This window comes from Tauraco erythrolophus, chromosome Z (assembly GCF_009769465.1).
Source record: "Tauraco erythrolophus isolate bTauEry1 chromosome Z, bTauEry1.pri, whole genome shotgun sequence".
NCBI lineage: Eukaryota > Metazoa > Chordata > Aves > Musophagiformes > Musophagidae > Tauraco > Tauraco erythrolophus.
Window position 1 is genome coordinate 21957253 of NC_141496.1, and position 22296 is coordinate 21979548.

Consider the following 22296-nt stretch of genomic DNA (forward strand, 5'->3'; position numbering starts at 1 on the left):
TCCTTATTCTTCCCTACTGGGACATCTTATTTTTGGACTGAATTCTGTCCATTATAGCACGTTATGCTTATACAAATTGTGTCATTGACGTCATTTACTGTGATTAAAATTGCATCTACTGCATAAATCAGAAAGGGACCAAGAACTGAACTTCTTATGGTCATTCTATTCACCACCTCCTTAACAAGTTTTCTGTGCCATGTGATCAACTTTATGTTGAAAAGAAATACTTTTCCAGTATTTCTATGTTTTACTGCGTGGTATCGAACTGATTAATTGACATTGAAACATGCTATATCCAATAGCTTCCTATCTGAGGAAGCAATAATTACTTTGAAGATGGCTATGAAATTTATGCCCTGTTTTAATAATGTAATCACATTGTTAATTACATTTTCTAAATAATCAAAGGATATTTCCTCATATTTTGAAACTTCTACTGAAAGACATCTCTGGCCATTTGCTCTGTGGCTTTCCAGCTCTCTCTTCTTAGGAATGTCTTCTTGTCTTTACATTCATCTTGGCCTTTTTAAGTTGCACATATAATTCTCTTAAAGAGCTTAAATTGCCCTTGTTCTTAGATTGATAGCTTTGAGCTGAGATCACCAAAAATGTAGTCTTCCTGTGGTAAATTTACCATGAACCACAGAACTGTTGTTAGACCAGGATATTCAGTGGTAAATTTACCATAGGAAAATTACACGTTTTTGTAACTTTATTGTATGTATCCCTACATTTCATCTTCCCTTTTTGTATTCAAATTCTTTTCAGCAACATTCTCAGAGATCATTAGTTGTTTTTCCTATATCTTTCTATATAACTCTGCAGGGGTCTTCCCAGAGTTTTATTTACACTTTTGTCCCATCTCACACCTTTATCTGCTTCCACCATTATTCATTTTCCTCACCGAACTTTTCTTTCTTAGATCACTCATCTAAATTAAACTTACTTCATGACAAAGAAATGCTCTAAAGCCTCGATCCAGGAGCCTTTGCAAGGCAAACTCTGATAGTGCTTTATGCAAGTTTTCGTCTGAGATTTATGTCATCTCAGGAGAGCAACAAACAAACAAATTCACTAACAGGGTTGTTAGCTCTCACTTTCACTTGATTAAAGCTCCATTCTCTTTAGGTTCATCCATAAAAAGCCCAACTTCCGATAGTTGCATCTCTCGGTGCTTTCAAATGAAGAAAGTAATTCTTCAGGACGTGTCCACCAAATCAAGGACACTTTTCTGATTTTAACACTTTTTTTCATCTTTGTCTTCTAATTTATCCTCATTGTTACTACAGCCAGTATTCTTATACTTCAGCCCTCTACTGATACGTAGAACGATAATTTTACTTGGAAAGTTTATTGTCACTAATGTAATATTCTACCATAACATTGTATTTTACTCTGCCAGGTCTTTGATCGTACATAGTACATAGTTTTCCTTGTTCACTGCACTGTAGAGAGGGTTAATTTTTTCCCCTCATCAGCATACTCTAGTGAACTAGATATTTTGATGCCAAAGAGAAGAATCATGTGAAGGGAGTCTGCTAAGCTGGCTTGTGGCTACCAGTAATGGAGAGGTGGGAGGGGAAGAGGGACAAGCTATGGACCACTTAACTGTTTTCAGGAAACCCTGACAAAGTATTTTTCTTCCAAGTGAATGCCTCTGGAGATGATGTGGTTAGGTTGTATTATTTCTCCTATATTGTCTGTCTGTCTCTTCGTATTAGTGTGCTGTTTAAAGCCTTCCTATATCTATAGCCAGCTTTGCTGGATGGAAATTCCCCACTAGCAGCTCTTGATGTTGCTTCTTATCATCAGCACTGCACTTTAGGCTGTCTGTGTTTCCTCTCGTTTTACATTCCCTCCTCTTTGAATTCCACACCTATGAATCCAAAGCTTTGGCTTTCTCTTTGATGTGCTTCTGTTCTGATCTTGAATGGCTCCACATTTTAACCATTACTTCACCCCTTTCTGCAGCAACAAGCAAATACTATTCCCATTGCACTACTCTGGGAGGTAACTTACTTTTATAAAGGAGCATCATAAATTATTATAGATTAAATAAAATTTGCATCAGTACTTCTGGCTTCCTCCTGGAAACTATCTATGTTCATCATTGCATGCTGTTTGAGTTTTATGTTACAGAATGCTGGCTGGTCTCCCAACCCTTTTATTTTTCCTCTTATCCTTCACAAACAGACACACATAGCATATTTTAATACGAAATGGACTGTAACACCAACAAGTCCATTAAAAAAAAAAAGAAAAGATCTTTTTCTCCTTTGCTGAAATACAGAAACACGAACCATTTCAAGTGTTTGTTGAGCAACCCATAACAAAATTTGAACAAATATCTTGTCTGTGGACTTCTTCCTTTGTAAGTCCAGTTGAGGTTATTACATCAGTAAATACATCTTTCCTTTCAAAGTCACTTTTTTTTTCCTTTTTGTTTCTGAAATGAAGCATTTACTGAAAGCAAAAACCATTTCACAGACTTTTCCCACATGGCTCTGTTGGTCGGGGCTTGAAAAGTCTTGATCTTTGACTCAAGGCTTTGCTGGCAGAAGCTCTGCATTCAGTTACAGCTATACTGGTAAAACCAAACTGTTCCTCCAGTGCAATTTTTTCCCTTATGGGATTAATTTCACTGAAGTGCAGTTTTTCTCATGTTCATGTTCAGAGCACCATGGCAGTGTATTATGCCATTACCTTTACTGTAACATGAGTTGAGAATTTTGTCCCAGAATAAGAGCAAGGCAAACATAATGTTGCATTAACAGTGAGGATATATCTGGTTGGAATCAGGTATTCAGGCTGTATCAAAATAACACATCCCTGTCTCATTGTAGGAGCAGTGTATGCTATTTCAAATGTGGAGAATGCCAAACTCAAGAGTAGAGACATAATGCAGCTTCTTCTAGGCTGCAGCAAACATGATGTAATGAGAAATGTCCATAAAGCTGGCAACTTGCATTGCTGAAGAGTTTTGCACACATGGGAGCTTTCTCCCAGTGTTAAGGACTTCCAGCATCCCCTCTCCATACCCTAGACTGGGAAAAGCTTGAGGAATGGAAGCATGCTCACTCTACCTCCGCTGCTGCCATGACCTGTCTGCCAGATGGCTGTGTTGGCACTGGGGAACCAGTGCAAAAATTCAGAGCATGCTGTGATTTTTCTGCCCTCAGCAGACAGAGGCAACTGGGTCCTGTGCTGAGGAAAGGAACAATCCATAATAACATCTTCAACTTTCCTATTGCCAGGGAAACTTTGCCAGAAGTTGTCTGGATGCAGCCCAGACACTTCACAGGGTGTGTTTCTGATGGCAAACCAATATAAATTAACAACAACTCTACTGACGCCGCTGTAGTTAGATTGGTGAGACTCAGCCAGCTCAGAGAAAAGCTCATTTGTCTTCTCCTAACTCTAGTGCTTCAGCCCCAGACACCCACTGAGACCGTGTCTCTTGCAGACTCAGAGTGACCCAGCTTGGCTTGTCTTTGTGGTACTCTTGGAAAGAGGACGTGGTGGTGTTGTACAGGATACTTTGTCCTGTGGTCCTCAGAGCACTGCAGATTCTGGTACAACTAGGGGACGTGGTGTTTTTAAAATATTTATCCTGTCAGCAGCCTTAGTGGGTGTTGGAAAAAGCTACCAAGTGACAAAGGCAGTCATGGAGGCATACCTCTATGGCTATTATACGTCCCTGCCTCTCTTATTCTCCCTTTGCTCAAACAAAAATACTGGCCAAGTCTCTCTGAGAATTTATTTTCACTTGGAGTCTTCTATAATAAGTGCATATGATTTATTGTGTAAATGACGATGGCTATGACTAAAATCACTTGGCAGCTTTCCCTTGCTAGTACATTGTTGTGAGGACTGATTTCTCTGGATGAGCTGTTTATGCACTTTGAAAAAGAGGTCATCTTTTATTCTGCAATGGAATAAGGGTTTATTACTTATTACTATCAGAGAAATGGAAATGTTTGTCTTCCAGTGTGTTTTTGTCAGGCATAGGAGACGAGGATATTTATAGATATGCAGAAAGTGTGGTGCAGAACTCATGTTCTGGCGTCCACTTGTGGAGTTACACCTAGACTCTGTGCTGGGAAGAGGTCTGGCAATTATCCTGTACTTACCTACAGGTTTTGCCCGAGACAAATTCCTACTAAGCTCAGTGGGAGTTCTGCCAATTGATTTCCTTGGAAATTTGATTGGCGTGAATAATTACATTGTCAATGGCATGTTCATACTTGAAGGACTTACTCTTTAACAGCCAATTATTTCAGGTAAAGCCAGTTTTTCTGACGATCTGGTTGTACTGATGAGTTTGTATATCAATACTGCTGTACCATGTACAAGTCGCAAAAGGGGGTTTGTCTTATGAACTGACATAAATGAAAGAGGAGAAATAGATTACAGCTATATAAGCAATTAAGTAGCACTAGGGAATATCCCTGAGCATCAGAACTCCATTGTCTGTGGAGTAAAATTTTTAAAATCCTCCCTGGCATGATTTTGACTTGGGTCAACTAACACTTCTCTCACCGGTTCCTGGACATAGTTCAGGAGCTAGTATGGGACATAAACTGTTCCCAATAAGTGGTCTGCATATGACCATCTTGTTAGAGAATAAGAGAGTTTAGTAGTAGGGACACAGGCTGTCCTGTGATAGTTGGCCTTGGTGCCAGAGCCAAGACTTAAGCACATTTCATTTGCTATTGCGGACATTGTCACAAAAGTTTAGGGCACTTTTTGGAAAAAGCTTCTGATGGTATTGGAGCAAATTTATTTTTTACTCAAAACTATTTGCAAACTCTCCTCCTCCTTGTTTTGCAACTTGACAGCTCACTCTGTAGATTCCTGCTGCTATGCAACGTTCCAGCCTCCACAAGCAACGACTGTACTTTTGCAGGAATGACAATATTTACATAAGAAAGGGATTTCTTAAGGGTTTGCTTTAAAAATGCAAATTGAACCTGTTTTTCACAGTCAAACTTGTCTTTAAAGCTCGGTAAGGTAAAAAAAGAAATAACTATTCTCCCTTTCTAGCTGTCTCTAGAAAAACTGCGTGAAACAAGGAGAAAACAAATACAATTTTGCAATGAAAGAAAGCTGCCTGAAACCAACCAGACTAGCAAATGCACCTTTTCTGGCCTAATCCGGCAACAACCATGTCTGCCATGGAGAAACACTCACTAAGTTTTCAGAAGTCTTTGGAAGTCTCTCTGAATTCTTCCAGAGTAGGCAGCCCACAGAAAGAAAACAAGGTGCTGGGCAGAGAGCAGGAGCGCAGTGACCCCTCAGGAGAGACCCTGGCGCCGAGCCACCACTGCCTTCCTTGGCCCCTTCCACTGCCCTGGCTGGGTGGCCAGCTGTGCCCTTGAGATGCTCGGCAGTGACAGAGAGATTCCTTCCTAGAGATCCCGAAATTTAAGTGTGCGCTCACCTTCCAAGTAATTGTGGAGAGGCTGCCAAGCTTGCTCAGCCGAACACAAAATGAATAATTGCCTGTGCTTCGCTTTTACAACGTGTTCAAGATATGCAGGTATTTCATTCTGCTCTCAGGAAACAGGGGAATGAAATATTTGCATTGTTGCTATGGAGCGAATATGCAGGCTTGTAATTTTTTAAAGCTTTGCCCTTTGAATCAATCTATAAAAAAATTGTAAGCGTAACTCCACATGGCAGAATATTATTTTTAATGGCTTCTTTTTAGCTGCCTTCTTTTTATCCCTGGAGGTTTCATTTCTTTACTTAAGAATAAATCTTTGCTTGATTGTTTATTCTTTAAATGAAAGCTGATATTTTTACATAATCATATGACTTTGGGAGCTGGTTTTAAGAAAGAGACAAAGAAACTTCTGGTTAAAATCATGACAACTGGAAAGGAAATGCAGGAAGACTCCAAATCTTTACAGGCTATTCCAAAGTACTACTATTATATTATGATACAGTAGTATGTAGTATGATAGTGTACACTGTATAGAACATACTATATTTTACTAGGATTTCAATGACAAAATTATCTACCACCCTTAGAACCGCTTTGCACTTTGTTCCAGTATCAGTTAATAGTTTTTTGTTGCAAAGGTGTGTTTCCTTTTCATTACAGCAATTATTGCTGGCTGCAATGAAAGGAGAGAAATACCTCCTGAGATGCTTCCATATAGCCCTGTCTGCACTAGCTCTTAAAAATATTGCACGTGTAAAAAATGTGACAGAGACATTCTCACTTCAAACCAGAATGACCTGTATTTTTGACACAGATGAAACACATCTGCTCTGAAGGTGCGAACTCGAGCAGAAGGAGGTTTGAGCTTTTCAATAGAGCAGACCTTGGTGTGGGCAAAGTCTGTCTAGTTACACAGCTGGGACTCCACAGCCACCGGCTGTCTGATGGGAGACCAAGTGCCAAACACACGGTCTTTGAAACAGCCAGCGTGGAACAATTACTGCATAAGAAACATGACTGACAATTTGTTTTCAGATGTGGGGCAATGGTTTTTATGTGGTCCTGCTCTGTGCTCCAGCCCAGTGAGCATAAACTGCCTCTTTCCTGCAACTTCTGAAACAAGTTTCTGTGCAGTGCCTGATCTTCCCCTTGCTGCGTTTTTTAAAAATGAAATTAAACACAGGGCTCCATTCAGCCGAAAACAACCCCTGCAGCTGGTACTGCCTGAGCTCTGTGAGTCTCTTGTGCTCTGAAGATACGAATACAACTCTTAAGGAAAAATATGCCTTTTCAGCAGCCACGGAGGAGGCTATTAGACATAATGACGATCCCACCCAGCAAAGCTGTTGTTCTGATCTCTGTCATAGTAGAGAAAGTCATGCTTGTCCACAGTGTCTGTTTCTTCTGGGCCTAATATGGCTGCAGAGAGCACTGGCTGAAGGTACATTTTCTTGGCCAAGCTTGAGTAAGAGAAATATTAACAGATCTGTTTCATGATCTGGTATTTCAACTATCCCTTCTAGACCTAAAGTATGGAGAAGTATGTGGATGGGAGAAGCAATTTATAAAGCTTCCTAGCAAGAATCTCTCAAGAAGAAAAAAAGAGGGGGTCATCCTGCACACATTTCCTCTGATTTCTGGGAGGAACTTAAAGGAAGAAAGAAGAAGGATTTGTGATTTGTCTCCACCTGAGGCCAAGGGGGTTTTGTACAGTTTTATTTTACCCTTTCTCAAGAGTTATTCTGTGTGTTTGTGAGAGAAAGGTGGAGGTGGGAGTTAATGGTGGAATTAAATAATAAAATCTACAAAACAAAGAATCAGGGAGAGATTAAGGTATGAGGGGAACTCTGAAGGTTCTGATAGAAGGGAATTCCCTTTTGTCTCTCTGTTTGAGAGATAGCTTGTTCCCCGTGCTATGATCCAGACCATTGCCTAGCCTGCAGGAATGTGCATGAGTTTCAGAGATTTCCCGCTGGAAGCAGCCTGCATTGGAGCAAGCCTAGTAAAAATGCACAACAGGTTTTACAGTAGATGCATTTAATGTCGTAAAGGCAAAAAAAGCAAGGGATGTAGCCCAGTTTCAGACTGATTAAAGAAGAACAAAACTACTGTTGCAATAATACCAGTTGCAGAGGCCAAAATATACCTCTACTTCAGAAAAACACATGAACCATCTGTGGGAGGCTGTGGTTGAAGGAAACAGATTATTCGTCCTAGATGTCCTTACTCATCTACAAATATAGTACGTGGTAGTTCAGAGCTTTTACATTTCTTTGTTGACACATTTTTTAAGATGATTGAACTTAGATGAAAAGGTGAGGATGCAAATATTTAGTCATTGTAGGAAAATGTTACTGGATTTCTGTGCCAGTTCTATTTCTGCTTATCTGGTGTGCAGGTGTTCTGAACATTGATACCGGAACTTGCTATGGCAAGTGAGCAAGTAAAAACATATTTATATTATTTCATCTGGGAAGTTTTCTGCAGTAAAGTTTAGGCATAACTTGGTAAATTATGCTATACTTCAGACCACTTAATGCCAATTGCATAATGCAGTGTTTAATGCCACATTAAACCTGTGCGTTTTTCTTTTCTAATGATGGCCTGAGTAATTTTTAGCAATTTGACATTTTTTTTGCATAGGAGATAGGAACATATAGCTCAACAGAAAATATGCTTGGCTCCTTGCCTACCTTAACCTCCAGAGAAGTAGAGCCTCAACCTTCAGCTAATTATTCCACAACTATAGCTGTTTAAACATGTTTTAACTTGCGTTTACATTATTTTATTCCCAAGAGCCTTTGGCAAGACTATTTAAGCTGCTGATTTCTGCAACTCTGATTTAGTGAAAAATTTCAGCGTGAGTTCCACATGAAGCACACACATAGTCCCAGTGACATAAAGGTAACTTTGTTTAGGGCAACAGTGCTGAGCCTATATTAAGTATGCCTTACTCTCCAAAGAAGATCTTAGATCACTGATCCATGCCTGCTGGCGAAATGCTGAGGCTGTTAGTGGGCATTCCTAGCATCTATTTTCCTCATTTCACAGCCAAAATAATTGCCTTTGGAGTATTTAGGACACCACAATAACCTGCTCAGCTCAAGCAACTGCCTGGTGAAAACGCGGCGGTGGCTCACCTGTACCGCCCAGTGCAGAGCTGTTTTGAAGTCTTTGTCTACCAGAGTCAGGTCCGCTCCCTTGTGCAGCAGAGTCTGGGTGTGCTGGGGCCTGTTGTGGAAAGCAGCCCAGTGGAGTGAAGTCATTCCCTGGAATCCACAAACCGAGAGCAAATAATCGTCAGTGACAGGAGCACCTTTCAAGTCTCTGTAGATAAGCTAGACAGTTCTGAAACCATTTGGGACTGACAGACTCTCCGCCCTCCCTCTTGATTTGGGATGATCAGTAACAGCTTCTGAATTAGTGGAGTCATAAGGGTGAACCAATAAATCACCTTCTTGGAGCTGTTACAGAAAATACAAATGCTTCTTTTGTATGTGACTATCGCCTGTTTTAAATAATGCAGTGGTCAAAGCCGTGATGGCTGGGGGATGGTCCCTCTCAGATCAGTCTGGATCCTGTGAGAAAAGCCTCTTTTAGACTGGTGCTTCGATGTGACATAGTGTGATGTTTATTTTAGGTCCTATCTTTGATCCAAAATAAATATTTTAAGCTAGTATTCTAGCTGGCACTGGTGAGCGAGCTAAGGAACTGGCCCAGTGATGTCAACAAAAAAGTCACAATATAAACATCTCGTGTTTACTGTTTAGGGAGAAAACAAAGCAAATGGTAAGCTGTTGACTTGCGTTTTAGTTCCATCTTAGTTGTATTCAGTGAGTCTTAGTAGATCACAGAATTCATGTCCTGTATTTGTACCTCCATCAGCATTATTGTACACACCTATATTTTACTCTACATCCATAATATTAAAGATTTTCTATATCAAGTTACTTGGTCCTTAAAAATTGCTAATGTTGTTCATGTTGTTCAGATGTTGTAACATTTTACTTTGGGCAGGTGTTGTTTACTGTCTCTTATCAGGGAAACTGCCTTTCAAGGTTCTTGCCTGATTTCCAAAATGATAAAAAGCAAAAAAAGTAGAGTGGAAAAGAACTTAAAACTTGACATAGAACTCCATAAAGCCAATTGGCAACAACTCAGGTAAAGTATAAACTATAAAACATTGATGCAGACAGCTTATCAGTGCACTAACAGTGCAAGTAGTTAGCAGTGATTTTCTAACTAGAAGCTTGAATGCCCTAGCATTAATTTCTCTCACTCATCAGGTATCTTACTAGGCTTTTCAAGTCCCCAGATGGCTTAAATTTAGGTGACAACAAAATAGAGCAGTTGAACAAGAGCAGTTTTGTTTTTAGTTAGGTTTTACAAAGCTTAATCATGGGGGTTTTGGTTTTGTAAAACCAAAAATGAGAGTGAAATCCTGCCCTGACTGAAATTAATGGGAGCTGTGCCATTGACGTCAGTGCACCAAGGTTTTGACACAAGGGACTTAGTACTGTTGATGGACACTCAGTGCCTGTGAGTGCCATGAAGTAGGACTTCAGTGAAGTGATTTCCATCCAGGAAATACGTCCTCACCCCTAATCTTGGAGAACAGGAAAAGTCACTGAAAGAGGAGAAGCTACAGTGTACCTGGCCAGCTTTCTGTCATCCACTCTCAGTCTGTTGATAAGGATAAAAAATTCTTGAGAAATCGTCTATCTCTCTGTTTCTACTGTGGTAGCCAGCAGAGTCAGCTGTAACATACGAGTGTGAGACCTGTGGGTAGAGATCAAAGATCTCTCCAGTACAGGCACACAGCTCAGAGAGGTCAGTAGCAGATGCTTGCGGGGAAAATATAAGCAGCAAGGCTTATAGAATCATAGAATCATAGAATGGTTTGAGTTGGAAGGGACCTCAAAGATCACCTAGTTCCAACCCCCCTGCCATGGGCAGGGACACCCTCCACTACACCAGGTTGCCCAAAGCCTCATCCAACATGGCCTTGAACACTGCCAGGGATGGGGCATCCACAACTTCTCTGGGCAACCTGTTCCACTGCCTCACCACCCTCAGAGGGAAGAATTTCTTCCTTATATCCAATCTAAATCTCCCCTCCTTCAGTTTAAAGCCATTGCCCCTTGTCCTGCCACTACACACCCTTGTAAAAAGTCCCTTTCCAGCTTTCCTGCAGGCCCCCTTTAAGTACTGGAAGGATGCTATAAGATCACCCCGGAGTCTTTTCTTCTCCAGATTGAACAACCCCAACTCTCTCAGCCTGTCTTCATAGAAGAGGTGTTCCAGCCCTCTTATCATCTTCATGGCCCTCCTCTGGACCCGCTCCAGCAGCTCCATGTCCTTCTTGTGCTGGGGACTCCAGAGCTGAACACAGTATTCCAGGTGGGGTCTCACGAGAGCTGAGTAGAGGGGCAGAATCACCTCCCTCGACCTGCTGACCACACTTCTTTTGATACAGCCCAGGATACGGTTGGCTTTCTGGGCTGCCAGTGCACATTGCCGGCTCATGTTGAGCTTCTCATCCACCAGCACTCCCAAGTCCTTTTCCTCAGGGCTGCTCTCCATCCATTCTCTGCCCAGCCTGTACTTGTGCTTGGGATTGTCCCGACCCACATGCGGGTCCTTGCACTTGGCCTTGTTGAACTTCATGAGGTTCTCACAGGCCCACCTCTCCAGCCTGTCAAGGTCTCTCTGGATGGCGTCCCTTCCCTCCAGTGTGTCCACAACACCACACAGCTTGATGATATACAGTCACCTGACATTTGGTAGTCAGACTAAAGACTTCCTATGACATCCAGACCTCCAAAGGGCAGAAATGCAATTTCTGAAAAAATAAGTATTTTAATTTTCTTTAAAACTACTGCCTGATAATTTCTGTAGTTGTCTCTGTCATTTTAGATGTAAAACCAGTTAATAATAGTTCTCTTTTTGTCTTCTTCATGCAATTTATGATGCCATGGACTTGTATTATATCATCCCTCTGACATAGTTGCCAAACTGAAAGTCCCATTGTAGTCAGTTTGTTCTAGTTGTTAGCCTGCCCATGAAAGGAAGCTCCTCTGTAACTATTACCATCTTTGTAGCCCTTTTCTTTTCCTTTTCTTGTATATCCTTTTTCAGATTACTCTTGCAGCTGACATTCAAGATGTGGGTGTACCAGGGATTCAGACAGAGCATAATGCTGCTTCCTGTTTTGTTCTCTATTTCTTTTCTAATAATGCGTGCGTTCCACGTGTCCTTTCGGAGCCCAAAACTGAGCAAAGAGCATTGAGCTGGTTGTAGCGGCAACTCAAACGTATGGGCCTGCTGCAGCAGGCAACGGCTGTCACCCCACCTGATTCGTGTGTGGTGACACCATCCTGGGGCGGCATCTGTAGATAGACTACTGTTTGTCAGAGGAAACAAGGGAGTGATGTCAGAACCAGCAAAGCTGAAGATTCGGTAGAATATGATATGAAAGCTGAGACAGCCAAACAATTGCACATTAATTAAAAATAAGAAGCAACAGGGGACATACAAGGAGAAAAAAGAAGAAATGGCTGTGGGAAATATAGTGTGACACTTGTTTTGCCCAGATTCAAGGCTTTTTCAGGGAATGTTTCTTCACATTGTCATCTCACATGCTTCACAAGTAAACCCACAGAAAGCCACAGTTGTGGAAACTATGAAACCTCCAGATGTATTTCTTGCTGTTTATGCATTCATGCATTTGTTGAGGTGTTTTTATCAAGTGTAAGATCGGAAAACTGAAGTGTTTTACTTATGCCAAGAGAACAGCTCCATTAGCTGCAATCATTTGTGAGGATCCACATTTTTCAGAAAATATGAATATTCAGGACTTACTGCTGACACTTAAGCAAATATCTTCTCAGTGCCAAATGACAGCAAGCTGGACTGAAAGTTCCAAATTGCATGTAGCTATGTGCTACAGCAAAACGTTACAGCTTGAAATTTTGTTCCACGGTTCCATGCAATTTATATATCAAGACAGAACATATGTCTGGTTTAGGTTGTTGTGAGCAGGGTCTGCAAACCTTTCAGTGGATTAAGAATATTCGTGAGAAGAGAGAAAAATAACAATCCTGTGGCAGTTCTGGCACCATGGAGAAAAGACATGACCTTCAGCAACTGTTAAAGTGAAAAGAAACATACAAGAAGACATCCAACGCCTCTTTTGTGTCTTGGCTCTTCTAATTGGAGAAGAATACATTTGGGAAGTTAACACCCTCCCATGTACATTATATATATGTATCTATCTATATATATGCAGGACACAATTCTTTAAGGAAAAGAGTAGCATAAATTTTTGCAGCTCCATGGCTGTTCTGTGTAATACCAGCATTCCAATATTTTTCCTGAGAACAGTACTTTAAAGACCTGATGACTGGTAAAGGTGAGGTTTTGGTCCAATGTCTAACTTCAGCAGAATCAAAATCAATTCATGTCTTGGCAAGTGAGTGAAGAGACTGATACAAGGTACCTCACAGTTGGTGGTATACGGAGAATGCTTATTAGCCTAAAGGTGCATCATGTATAGTAGGAAAAATGAGATAATGCTTTGCAGAGTTCAACAAAATCATTAAGCAATTTTTGACTGGTGCATAGTTTTATCATAAAATTGATAGTACAGTAGTCTCTTTCTGAACAGCATGATTTGTATGCCCCAGAGCCTGCGACTGTGGCTTGTAGCACAAGCTCACTCACCTCATTGTCCTGATGATTAATTTCACTAAGATTTGACTGCTGCAGAAGCACGTTCAGAAGCCTGTGGAAGCAATGACATAATCAGTGTGCTGTACTCGTGACTGAACTTGAAAAATTGACATTTTTTGAGAAACAAAACATTCAATTTCAAGAAAAATCAGAATTAGTGACGGGCACGGGTCAGAATCTTAGGTCTGAAATTTGTCATACTAGAAAAGCAAATAGGACTTTATGGCTTATTGTAACAACAGAAGTTTAGTGCTGGGAATGGAAAGCAAATCCACTAGGAAGAATTCTTGTGCTGACTGCCAGGCTAGAATCAGAGTGTGCAATACCATATATGTGTGCAGTTTTTGGTAGCTTAGCAACTCATTGTCATCCTATTTTATAAAGTTTTAAGCAAACAGAAATGCTAATGGCCAATTTCTAAAAGGATTTTTCACTGTCCTTAACTCGTAATGTGATGTTGTGTATGTGTTTCCTCTGTGTGTGTGTGTATGCATGCATACTATATTTACACATGCACAAACCAGTAGTATTTTAAAAGGCCTTGCACTGTGTCTGCTGGGAAAGGGTCATTGTTATGGTATAAAATATAGCAATGCCTTGGTTCACATTTTATAGAATATCAGGCTACAAATACTCCCCTCTGGTGGAGGGAACAGTTACAATAAAATAGTTCCATGAAATATTGTTCAAGTGCAATAATATTTTTAACACTGCACGGATTTTGCTTTTCTTTTCCTTTTGGTGTCCTATGAAGAAGTTCTGAAGTCACTATAGGTTTGGCAAACATTGCTGTATTTTATAGTAGGATGCCAAGTGTTCGGATCATGTACATGGGTGGACCATGGAGATAAAAAGGACCATCCTGTCACAGGCTGTAAGAAAGCCAAATAGCATAGATCCTAATTGCAATCCTGTGGCTCATCTGAATTTGCTAGATGCCTTCAAAACACAGACATTTAAACGACATGCGGTTTTGCAAGAAAATTAAAAGATGATAAAGTGTCAAGGAGGGAACTCTGATAAATGTACAGATAATGCACAGATAAATGTATACAATCATGCATTTATTCTCATGCATGTAAGCCTGAATGAAAATCTTTTGCTGCTTTTATCAGGACAATCTTCAACAACTTCCACTGTTTTCTGGATCGAACTGTGCTCAGGTGTGTGGATCAGATCAAGTAACATGACAAATTCCGCACCCCACCCTCCCCCCCCCGTAATAAACAACTAGATAACGTAAATTATTCAAAAGAAAGTAATTTACAGTTGCTTAGGGATGATTTTGGTAATTCTGCAGGTGAAAAATTTATTCATTGGTAATGTCTTCTTCAGGTGTCAGAAACCCAAATTTAATTTTTATCTAACTAGAATATCCCTAAAGAGTGGAGACTGGTCAGATCCTAGTGCTTTGTTAGGACTTCAAATCCATTTGTATATGGATAAAAATACTTGTAGAAAAGGGGTGTTACACCTCCTTTTCTGAATCACACCACCAATGGCATAATGGAGTCATCCTATAGGAACTGTGGAAAGGATGATATTTGAGGATTGCCGTGCTTAGTTTGGTAAAGAATTTGTGAAAGGAAAGAGACATTTTGTGGTCGTTTGGCACAATGACTCAGAATTTCAGAAATTCAGTATCTGAAAACAGGTCTGGGTAAAAATGGACTACTGAGCAGAAAGAAAGTGAGATAACCATAATAAGCTTGTAAACCCATTTATCACAAAGTTCTATAATTTGATACATGGTTCCGTGGTTTAACCCCAGATATAATAAATGAAACCAGTGTATGTGAAGTAAATCTAATTCTTTGAGTGTAAAACCTCTAATGATAACAAACTTTGGCTCACTTTTATCCTTAGACCATTATGGCAACAGAAGTGCAACCACTCAAATATGTAGGTGTTCAGCCATGCAGCTGAAATTTCTCTGATATCTACTTTTAAAGGCATAGATCAGGAAGTCCATGGATTCTCTTTCCATCTTTCCTCTTACACTGTGTGGAACGCACTGACGAGTATAGATCAATTATCAGTTCAATACATAAATTGATTGATCACTGTCTCTGTCTTTCCATGTGATTCATGTGCTACCTCCAGTACACGGGATGGTAGCAGTGGGGTGCCAGCTTTCAAGCATGTCTCAAAACGCATTTCATAGCTGACCACTGCATATACCCTTTTGGCAACAACATGGGATTCAAGACAGTGACAATGACCATGATGGAAAAGCCTCCCCCTCAGTGCTCCAGTCATGTCTTCTGGGCCGAGGCAAACCCGGTGAGAAGACAGAGGAACAGGAACTGAGCAACTGGTAAACTCCTGTGCAGAGCAGTGGCCTTTCTTTATCCATGGAGAATGTGAGAAATGTTCAGGGAACCCTTTGTGCTGCTGGTAAAGTAGACTACTGCTCCCTTTCAAGTAGCAGCATGTGCCATGTTGTACAAACATTGCGTTCTTTCTGTGGAGGCTTTGTTTAATGATAGTCACCCATACTTTTGCAGAAACCTCAAACTATTCTCTCCAAGTGATGCATGAAAAGCAATTGTAACATGGAAAATGAATAAAGCTGTTAAAAAAGGCTGGAGAGCAAGATGAGCAGAAATGCATAGAGGTCTGAGGTGGTCTGATATGGTGACAGCAGCAATACCATAGAGTCAGCGATTAAGTCACATGAACATTTTGCATGTACTGAATGTTTTACCTGTCTCTAATGCCTTCCTATCCCTCCAGACATGATTTACTTAGGAGAGTTTTTTTATTGAATTTATTCAGATGTACAAATCAAAATTTTTTTAAGTCTTCCTACTACCAAAGTATGGAATGAGACAAAGAGGCTCTTTCTTAAAGCTTCTTGTAAAGACACTCTGTAGTTGTTACTCCACCTTCAGTAAAAGTAGTCAAAAATGAGCTAGTCTACCAAACCTCAGCTTCCCTTTTACAGCAGGGGCGATCATAGAGGTTGTCGTGTGGAAAACTTTTCTCACATTTGCCATGCTACTTGGAGAAGTCCAGAGAAGGAGCTTCTTGTAATATTTCTTGTGGGGAGGTGGCAGAACAGTAATTGGTCAGGGGAAACCAAGGTTCCAACCTTTTATTACAATTTTTATTTTCCCTCCTTTTGTTGTGATCTTAAGCCAGCTCCTCACCTTACTTGGCCACGTATCTCTGTTTCAAAAGTGTCGTGCAATGCTTTTCCTCCTCACTACCTTCTTTATGGTAACCACTATCCCAAGGAGCGAGTCACAAGTGTAACTGTCACAGCTGACCTTCCTGACTCAGGCTCCCCTTTGGGCTGAGCAGCTTGTGTTGGTGACTCCCTGTTGAGGTACAGTCAGCACATGCTGTTGGAGCCTGGGACATACCTCACGTCAGGCTCTGCTGTAGCCGCGTGTAGTGGCAACCTCCCGTTTTTGTCGGGTATGTTCTGCTTAGCACCATTTCTGAGCAGGCTGACACAGCCCTCCAGCCAGCCCTAAAAAAGAAATCAGAGCATGTCAAAGAGGAAAGTGGAATGCATCAGGCCAGAACTTCGCTTGGCAGTTCTGGCATCCGTGTGTGATGGTAGCTGTTTCTGCCATCAGAGGAACTGGTCTTCTCTTTTCCTGATAGATTTCTCAGCACTGAGAGCGGTTCTCCTTTGGAGTCCAAGTTTCGGACTAGCTCCGTCATTAATTTCTGTGATAAGGTGTTTTCTTCACACTGCCTTTTGTTTTTGTTTTTTTTTCTGCAGCTGTGGCAACTACTGACTGAGTAAACAGTGATCGAAAACCTGCTAATTCCTATATCACCAGCAAGTGCTACGCATATTCCTACATGTGGATTTAATTATGCAAAGTTAAACCAAGAACATGAGCACTTAATCCCGTTTCCTTTATGAGATTTTAGCAGGGATGGCAAATGAATTGTAGAAAGCCTTAGAGTGTGGCCTTATAAACATTGTTGCAGAAGCTTGAATTGGTGACAATGTCAGACTGAAAACAGCACCAAAACAGATGGGATGAATCAGTTCTTGGACTAAAACCTTCTACTGATCACCTCAACAAAAAAGCAAATAAACAATTCGTTTGTGACTGCATAAATCTTTCAGTGTATACTTAAGTCCCAGGGAATCAAGCATGTGCTTGAGTGTTTTGTTCAACCCTCTGCAGGTAATCAATAAAGACCATTCCCTCCTGTATGAGCTATGTTGGATCAGCATTTATACGGAAAAGATGTGCAATGATGGAATCAGAACATCCCTGTTGCACCTCCCAATGCAAGTATGAGACCGCTGAATTCTGCATGTGATGGTGACTGTGGAGCTTTGCTGAATTCAATTCTGCGGACAGACACCACAGCCAAATGCTCTCTAGACCTCTGATGATATCCATCACAGAAACAGAAGTGGAAACTTCGAAGCCTGGGTGGTTTAAATCTTTCCCAGTCGTTTCTTTTTTTTTTCCAAAGAATATTTTTTCCCCTCTGGGAAAAGAGGAAGGAAAAAAGGAGCATGACACTAATTATGGGATTTTTTGAAAACATCTGGCAGAGGAAGTGTTTATTCTCAAGTAAGTGGGGCATGCTCCTCACATTGGATGAGACTGCCTGTTTTGCTATTTTCTACACTTATTTTCTGGCTGAATTTCACATAGCCAAGCAGAAGCATTGGTTTTGACCTAAAATTAAAGGAAGAAACTAGATGCAAGGGATGTGATTTCATTGCCTGATTTTAATTGCCACAGTTATCTGTTTAAATGAACTGGCGGTCATCCAGTCGTAACTCATACTATGCAGCATGGGTGAACATCCTTTCCTCCTTTCTGTCCAACTAATAATGGAAGCCCACGGTCAATCCCTTTGCCCAACTAACTTTGTCCCCATCCCCTCTCTGAATCCTGAATTCCCACCAGGGAGGAGAAGACCTAGGAGAAGAGGACCATCTTGTGTGCTTCAGACAGAGAGCACTGCATCTCCATTCTCAAACTTCTCAGTGGTGCCTCTGCCCCTACTATCACTTGCGTGTGGGTTGATTGAGGGGTTGGATTGCTTATGATCCGAGTATCTGTGCTTGTACCTGCAGTACCTTGAACATAAGTTCTTAATCTGGCCACCAAAGGTCCAGTGCTATAGTGGAAAAAAGCAGTGTCCTGGCTCACGTGGTGTGCAGGAAAACACACCTGCTGGCCACCAGAATTTAAGATAGGGATGCCCTCTCTGGAGCATAAAAAATCTGATGCTGACAGTGGGAAGGGAGAAGTTAATCTGCATATTAAGAAGGGACTTTCCAGTGCACAGAAACAAGTGGCTTTCTTGAAACCACACCCTGGATCTAGTGAGATCCCCATACCATGCGTTGATTTTACAACCTGGAAGAGAAAGGACACTCTGACAGGAGTCTTGATCCTTTTCTCATAATTGTTGCTTCCAACTCTGCATTATAGTAAGGTTTACAATTTCATTGTTGTCCAGAACCAAATGTTTTGCACTTTTTTTCTTTCCGTAGTATAAACAGAAATCTTATTTGGTCTGCACATTTACTCCCTTCACTGCATCTATCTTTCCATCCTTTCCCTCAAGTCTTGATACCAGATAAGTTGCCAGAGATAAACTGGTACGTCCGCAAGCATCTTGAGTGTTAATATTGGCTCCCATCTTCAACAGAAGCTTCACTGTATCAACCTGGCGTCCTGACACAGCATGCATCAAAGGTGTGCAACCTGGGGAAGAAAGTCAAACGTTCTTTTACAATTTTTGTTTTCTCAAAGCCATAAGTTAGAGATATTTTCTTATTTGCTAATGTTAGCACTGGCAAATTAACAAATCCTTTCTCTGACAACTGTCCAACAGTTGTACTCAGCTATTCGCAGCCAGGAAGTAACTGCTATGCCAGTTGCTGACCACTGATTTTAAAATGAGCATGACTTCATTAGCTAAAGCCTTGCCTCATTAACTCTACTTCTGGAGGGAAAAGTGTTTTTCTGTTGACAATTTCCCAATATGAACTGTTGGCTTTGTACGCCATTTTGGAGGCTGATATTCTTCAGAGTGACTAGTAGCCAGATGGTGCTTGGCTACTTTTCTCAAACCTCAGCTTCATTCTGTCTCTATGTACCCAAAAGACGTATGAAATCAAGCCCTGTCCCATGGAAAGGTGTTCTATCTGTGAGTTGAAGCTTTATGTAGACAATAAATTATTTTAAAGACTGGATTTGCTCTAGAATATTTTCTTTTCTGTTGTAATGAGAAATTTTATATTCTGCAAACAATTTCTGTGCTGGAAAAAAATTGAAATCTACATTCAAAGCTAATACTCAAATTTTGTCATGACGTATGCTATCTTTTAATTGCTTCCTCTTCCTCCCATTCTGTTAACTGCTGAATAACAGCAAGATAAGATATTTTCCTGCAGAATTTGACAATGCAATTTAAAATGACTAAGCTGGGAATAAAACATGACTATTAGAAACTATAAGACTACTAGAAACTTCAGACACAACTGAAGAATAATTATTCTTACTGGATTCAATGAGACTGCTGAGCAAATGCACGCTACTCAACCTGAGGTTATGCAGACTCTGCTATATGTGCAGGATATGAACCATATGTTTTGTCCTGCAAGACTGGTCTTTAGTTACATTTGTATGTACAACCTAGTAAAGAAGTTTATTCTGGAGGTGATATACTTTGTTTGCTGATCTCCACCCTCTGTCCTTCAGACCTTGTCCCTTTCCCATTAGAGATCTTGACTGAGAGCATTTTAGCTTGATTAAGCATTTTCCCTACTGATCAACAGATATTTAAAAATAACAGCTAGGATATCTGGTTTAAAGTGTAAGAAAAATTGGTAACTTGGTAAAAGTTTGTAAAGATTAGAATAGATAGTGTTTGTACGGACCCTTTACAAGAAATTGCAATTAAAAAATACTTTTGAATAAACAGTCTTCCTTGAGAGAAGCTTCCAGAGGTATGTGACTCTAATTCACTCAGGACATAAATGCATATAAACCCCAGCCAATAGATAGCACTTTATGTTAACATTAAATAGTAATCTGAACACAAAATGAAAACAAGCACAGTTTCACAGAGAAAAATTGATTATTTAGATCATTGTGCATTGTACAACCAACTCCTTGGAAAACAATTACGTGACAAAATCATTCAAACTGTGTCTGTACACATACTTTTTAAGTGCAAAAGACTGGAACCTTCTACTCTAGAGATGTATAGAATGTATATAGCATTTGGCTTTGATGAAAAATATCCTTTTTCCTTCTCTGAAATGACAGTTTCTCAGCATCTCTCCAAAGAAAATAAAATAGATTCATTATAAAGTACTGTCTGATTATAGCAAAACAACTTATCTCTATCCATATTAAAAAAATCTTACAATTACAGTGGGAAAGAAGTATCCAAACTGAGCATTTCCAGTGAATGTTCCAAAGAATAACTCAGATTTCCCATATTATGCTACTAAATATAATCTGCTGAATACAAAAATCAGGATAAAAAATGGAAAATTTAGTTGCCAGCTAAAGCAACAAATCCCTTGAGAATAAGCTCAGTCTTCATTTACCCTCACTGTCGCAGCACTCCAGGATGGAAGGATCTTCTCGAATCACTGCAGTTAGTGTGTTCACATCGCCATTAGCTGCTGCTTGGTAAACCACAGTCAAGTCAATCTCTTCTGCTGCATCACCTGCAGGGGAGGAGTGTGTCTGTGAGTAACTGGAGAGCGAGTGCAAATGATTAACTGTGAAAATAATGACACTTATTTCACTGAGTTTTCATGACTATATAACTCCAGGTGGAACAAAGTGTACCTAAACAGCACTGTGGGTTTTGTTAGTCATCTGAAACTTGGTTTTTATCAGAACTTCTTCCAAATACTGTCAGACACAGACACTGAGAGGACATTAGAAAACTTCTGGAAAGTTTCCACCTCTTATAAGAAATCACGCTAACACTAATGTAATATGACTTGAGAAACAATGAAGTAATAACTGAACTAGCTCATAATATTGCTGGCTACACTTTTATGAGATAGGATGAAATGAGGCCACAGGTGTGTTTTCAGTTTCAGTGCTATCCTTACACCAGTCAAAAGACTGAGGCTTCTCACTTCCCTTCCCTGAGGTGTCCAGGGGAATTCTCTTCTCAGAGAATTTCTGGCAACAATGGTTTGTATTAATAATTCCTGCAAAAAGAAAAGATAGACTATTGCTTGGAACCCAGGAGACATTTATTTTGTTTGGCAATTACAGTATGAGGTATGATTTAAAGCAGATACCTTGCAGGACCTGTTCCTGAACTCCTCAGATTTTTGTTTCTAAAGAAATTGATGCAATAATTCTCTTTGCTTCTTTGCTTGTAGCTTCCTTCCAAACTGGTCATCCCACGCTCCACATGCCTACACCTCTTTTGGCTTCAAGTGGACTATTAATCTGTTAACTCCAGGAGTCAAAAGAGTTTATTTTTTTAGTGCAGGGTCAAGTTTAATGTGATGGTAAAACGCTTCAGGCATGTATTGTTGGTCAGCCACAGCCTCATGTTTAATGTTAAAAATAATTTCTGATCTCCATTAACTCAAAATGATGTACAGCTGCAGTGAGCTGTGCTGTTCACTGTGGCCAAGGGTCAGAGCCTCAGAGTATAACATTTGCCCAGCCACTGCACTACCTGGATGGCAGGAGAAAGTAAACTGACACCTAAATCACACTGGAGAGTTGATAAAAGGGAAGACAGCTTAAGTGACTGGTGACTTATCCTCACTGTTGTGTCTTCTGGAGATAGCATAACTATGTAAGCTGTGCAGAAAAAAGAGAGATGGCTTAAAGAGAATTTGAAAAGTTAGTAAAGTCTTTTTCATAATCAAATAATATGTTATTATTAACACATTGATGCAAATTATATTTTAAACAGTCATATATATTCTTGAGTGATAAAAGATCTTTAAAGATAATTTGGAAGTGTTAGATATGATCACGTTGTGATCAGACATTGCAGTTGAACCCACATGAGCTGCATGCTGGGGCTTGCTGTCCAGTGTAATTCCCCGCATGTGACCTTCTCTCCCCGGCATGCAATCATCACTCTTGACTTCAAAACTTGGCTGCCATGGAAACGCAATCAGC

General features: G+C 40.3%; 1 protein-coding gene across 1 annotated transcript in view; it reads right to left on the minus strand.

Moving 5' to 3' along the window:
- Window positions 1-22296, minus strand: part of ANKRD55 (ankyrin repeat domain 55) — a 48796-nt gene that overhangs the window by 21209 nt on the left and 5291 nt on the right. Inside the window, exons 2-6 of the mRNA XM_009981845.1 lie at window positions 20739-20861; window positions 18752-18882; window positions 16549-16658; window positions 13172-13232; window positions 8590-8718 (exon numbers count right to left, since the gene is read on the minus strand). Coding sequence (XP_009980147.1) covers window positions 8590-8718; window positions 13172-13232; window positions 16549-16658; window positions 18752-18882; window positions 20739-20861 — 554 coding nt within the window. The remainder of the gene's footprint in view (window positions 1-8589; window positions 8719-13171; window positions 13233-16548; window positions 16659-18751; window positions 18883-20738; window positions 20862-22296) is intronic.